Source organism: Olea europaea, chromosome 10, assembly GCF_002742605.1.
Source record: "Olea europaea var. sylvestris chromosome 10, O_europaea_v1, whole genome shotgun sequence".
Lineage (NCBI taxonomy): Eukaryota > Viridiplantae > Streptophyta > Magnoliopsida > Lamiales > Oleaceae > Olea > Olea europaea.
Genome location: NC_036246.1, coordinates 26,350,446 through 26,355,281, shown reverse-complemented (window position 1 = coordinate 26,355,281; position 4,836 = coordinate 26,350,446). Strand labels below are relative to the sequence as shown.

At 32.8% G+C, this 4,836-nt stretch overlaps 1 protein-coding gene across 2 annotated transcripts; it reads right to left on the bottom strand.

The window, feature by feature from the left end:
• Nucleotides 1-1,635: 1,635 nt before the first annotated feature.
• LOC111401654 (protein NRT1/ PTR FAMILY 2.11-like) lies at nt 1,636-4,057 on the bottom strand. Of its 2 annotated transcripts, none has more exons than XM_023029497.1 (4): nt 3,833-4,057; nt 3,413-3,632; nt 2,756-3,315; nt 1,636-2,632 (listed from the first exon to the last, which is right to left on the bottom strand). In XM_023029497.1, exons 1-4 carry the CDS (start codon nt 3,904-3,906, stop codon nt 1,753-1,755), a joined length of 1,734 nt encoding a protein of 577 aa, XP_022885265.1. In that variant the 5' UTR covers nt 3,907-4,057; the 3' UTR covers nt 1,636-1,752. The 2 variants fall into 2 exon arrangements, with proteins under 2 accessions (XP_022885265.1, XP_022885263.1); XM_023029495.1 differs by having other exon boundaries at nt 1,637-2,632; nt 3,413-3,566; nt 3,831-4,053.
• Between the last annotated feature and the right edge of the window lie 779 nt (nt 4,058-4,836).

The following is a 4,836-nucleotide window of genomic DNA, read 5'->3' as shown; positions in this document are numbered from 1 at the left end:
TCATTGTTTTGAAAAAATTCATTTTTCAACAGTGTTTTAACATCATTTTAACCACACATTTTTTAATAAAATAATATTACACGTAAATCCAAAATTTTTCATTACTTTTTAACCACACATTTTCCATCAATACACTATTTAAAAATTCATTCTTCCCCAAAAAATGGGGCTCAAACAAGAGCATTATAAGAGAGTAACAGGAAAAAGCCCAAAACGTGGTTCGTCTCTAGAATTCTAAAGTATGCTTATTAAGGGTATTTAAACTTCAAAATGTTATTAGTATTATTTACCTTTTTTAAATTTAATTTTAAACATATTTCCTCGTGTTATTATATTATATTTTTAGAATTTGATACTGCACACTTTTATAAATTAGTGACAAAAGACTTAAATTCACAATCTTTATGTGTTCTAATATCATATCCAACCACATCATATTTATTTAATTATCTCTAATCTTCAATACATGCTTATTGTACACTTATTGCATTGGAGATTTCTCCATTTTTTTTATACTCTCTTTTGCTTGGCACAATTTTTAAATTATATATATATATATATTCAACCTGCCAGCTGTTAAAAAAATTATTTATTTAATATTTGATTTAATGACCTCAACAACAAAATAATTGAGATGGTCGATTTTTATTTTTATTTTTTCCATCATATGATGCTGAAGTTGTTGCGTGGACTAGACGAGATGATGGGATTCAGAACTAAAACAAAAGGTTAAAAATAATGTTTGTGATTATAAAAATATAAAAATTCTACTGTACATAATTATTGCACATCATGGTGTCCATAATGTGATGTGGTAATCATCCAATTGTTGATGTGTAAGTGTTATATTTGAATTAAATGTTGAATTCAGTGTCACGTGTAATTATGGACACCATTATGTAGACAATTTATTTACATGTAGCACTTTCACTGCTATTGCAAAATTAATTATCTTAAAACTTTGTTTATTTTCATCTCACGTATGAATCACATGAACGATTGAGATGAGGCTAATATAAGCTAAATTCATCCATGTTTACTTGATTATTTGAATAGAAAAATAATAATTTTCTAGATGTATAAAAGAGTTATTCACAAACCAGTTTGTACATATTTGCAAAGACGCAACTTTACATAACAGAGCTTTTGAATCGAGAAATAAAATACTATTTTTCGTGAGCCATTCTACATAAAGAGCTTTTAAATCTAGACGAAATTGTCAGCAATGTCAATTTGATGGAGTCCAAGTCAAGTTGCATTTGGAATGAATTTTTATAGTTATCATTTATTTTTATTTATGTGACACAATTTTTTTAAGTTATCTACTACTGCATTAGAGATGCTCTAATATATATTTTTTTCTAATTTCAATTTGTATATATAATGATATCCCTAAATAAAAATATTGAATATAAAATACAATTATAGATATGTTCGGTATGTTATACTCGATGGTACTTTATTGCATAATAAAGTTGATAACAATTTGTTTATCAAATCACATTATTCCAATTGATTAATGATTGTTGCTTCCACCACCAAGATCAACGAATCGAAGAATGGTGCCTCCATCCCCTCCACTCCCAAAAAAAAAAAAAAACAAAAAAATACAAAAAAACAAAAAATACAAAACTTTTTAATTTATTTTTGTTCTTCAATCGGGTCGAAATGCACGTGCTGCCTGTATTTCTATAGTTTGATGAATCCCTCAAAAATTCTGATTGTGAAACTAAAAATTATAGGTTTTTTACGTTATAATTCCTCCATAGCAACATCTTTAATGTTGCTTTCTCTTGTTTTGTACTTGTAATACTTTGAGCAAATCAAAAAGTATACCAAATTCAGCACTTCTAAACCAGCAACCTGGTAATAAAAGTAATCCAATCTCCCCTTGTTAAGATCATCAGACAACCAATTTTCTGATTCTCCCACTCTTGTCGTCCGATGAACGACTGATATCAAGAAACTGCTCAAATAACTCGACATTGCGGATGCACAAAACACGAAAGATCCTGCGAAACTGCGCATGTTTTCAGGGAACTGTTTGTAGTAGAATTCAATTAAACCAATGACAGTGAATGACTCGGAAATTCCTGCTATTGCCAACTGAGGTATCAGCCAGTAACCCGACATGGATGAAATGGCGCCCTTTCGAGGCTCGAGGCCTAATGTGGGACGAGTTAAGGCCAACGTCCTCCTGTGGTTTTCGACTAATGCTGATACGAGCATTGTGACTATAGCAAGTACCATTCCTATCCCGATCCGCTGGAGGAGACTAATCCCTTCTTCATTTCTTGTGATTCGTCGGAGTAAAGGAAGGATGAGTCTGTCGTAAATGGGAATCCATATCGAGAAGCTCAACATATTGAAAACAGTGTAAGATGCTGCCGGGATTCGGAATTTGCCACTTCCTAGGTATCTGTTGCTTTGGATGGCTTGGAATATTACATAAGTCTGCATTTGTGCTATGATAACGTAGTATATTATGCCTGAAACCCATATGGGAATTACTCTAATCACACATTTCATTGCTTCCACTTGCTGGATGCTGCAAAGACACCATGGATTGGCTGCCGATCCATCGGTATTGATCTTGTCATCGGGTGTGATTATTGCTGCTTTATTGAGAAACCTGAATTATAGGACAATTTATTAATGTTTGTTACTTAGCATTCGACTGGACTGGAGAGACTGTCCAATATATAGTTGACCTTGTCGGATAGGCCATAAATGTTCATTGACTAAATATTATTACCTTAGTTGGTCAGAATAAGCAAGCTTTGAATTGATTGAATCCGGTGGAAAGTAATTAAGCAGATTACTCCAATCTTGCTCTGGCAATTTCAACTTTCTCTTCTTAAATGCAACAACTAATGTCTGTGCCATGCTTGTCAAGGGACTGCCTTCAGGCAATACTTTGACATAAATTCTGCTCCCAATGAAGAAGAAGGCGACGGACAGGAACATGAGAAACGCAGGAATGCCTAATCCGATAGCCCAACTCACAGTGGTTTGCACGTAGACGATGAGTGTCAAAGATATCATCATGGCAAAAGTATAGGTGAAGTAGTACCAATTGAAGAAGCTGTTGATTCCCTTTCTCCCTGAATCTGTATTGGGATTGAATTGATCGGCTCCGAATGCCAAGTTACACGGTCTTATGCCACTAGCTCCGACTACCAGCAGCCCGAATGCACTAAACAAGAATGCGAGTTGCCATGGTGTTGCACTGACACATCTGTTACTCTCTTCTGCTCCACATTTAGGAGGATGTAGGGACGGAAATGCTGCTGTTAGTGTTAGCACAAGCATCCCCTGCCAAATTTGACTCGAAAATTACTTCAGTTCAAACAATTTTACATTGATTCTAAATCTACTTGAAGGAATGAAAGGTTATGAGCAGAAATCATACAAGGTTAGAGGAAATTGATGCAATTCCGAGGGTCTTATATCGGCCTAGATAAGTATCAGAGAGAAAGGCTCCAAACATTGTTCCAAAATTGCAAGTTCCATTCAAGATATTGATGAAATTAGTGGCAGAAATGGAGCTCATGTTGAACACTGTACTGAGGTACACCAACATGTTAGATGAAGTTCCAATTGTTCCCAGCTTCTCAAATGTCTCATTCCCAGCAAAATTTTCCAAAAAGTGTCAAAATTTTCAGAAATTTGACCAACATTAACTAGATGCAATCTTCATCGAGAAAGCACGAGAAAATTTTCTATAACCCGGGAACAACACATTACTCCAAGAAAAGATTATATGATTCAGATTTTGTACGCAACAACAAAACATGACGCTAAAATTCATAACTTTTGTGGAAATTTACCTATAACAAAAGGCATGGCTCTGATTCCTCTGTAATTAGGCTCTTTTTTAGTGACAGCAACCTCATTTTTCTCCATGATTAGACCAAATGAACACTGGGCTTTTTCTCTTTTCTGAGATTTCTAACAAAGTTTTTTTGTTTTTCTTTTATGATGTATGAATGGCAAAGTGAAAGAGAGTGATGACAAGGATATTTATAGCTGGGGAAGACTTCACTAATCCATGTGATAGAAGATGAATTATAGGCAAGTTATTGCACGCAGATTGGTGTGTGAGATTGTAAAATATAGAAGTTGACCACATAAATGTGAACAAACTGTGAAACTTACGACTGATTGTTGAATAAAATTTTATCTAACACTCGTTTAGGTGGCGCTAAGTGATAGGCTCAGTAAAAAATAAAATTCAATGATTCATTTAATTATACCTCATAGTTAATGCCACATACACCAATATTTTAACGTCAATAGTGTCAAATAGTATTAGTCATAATTTTTATGTTTTGTGTGAACAGATTGTGATTAAACACAATAACTATCAATTAAGTGAAGTACTGTTAGCATGAGCTGTAATATTTATAAGTAAATTATCATAAGATTGATTTGGAAGATATCGTAATTTATTGTAATTTACTAGAATTGTTTGATTCAGAAAACGTAATTTTATTATAATCTATTAGGATCCTTTAATTTAGGAAATATTGTAATCTACGAGGATCCTTCAGTTTAGAGAGTTTCTTTTTTTCCTATAATTACGTTGTTATATATTCTCCATATTAGAGATGAATACTATTACTGCGAATTAAAGAAAATATACCGTTTCACAGAAATTAAACAATGATTGCATAGTTCATTTTTATTTATTTATTTATTTATGTTGATTAGAGAGATGTAGAAAAGAAAGAGGTAGATCAAAATTAAACATGTCTAAAAAATTAAGTCGTAAAAGTCAAATTTATTTTTTGGTAAATAGCAGCAAACTTTTAAAGTTTGATATCATTTAATTAA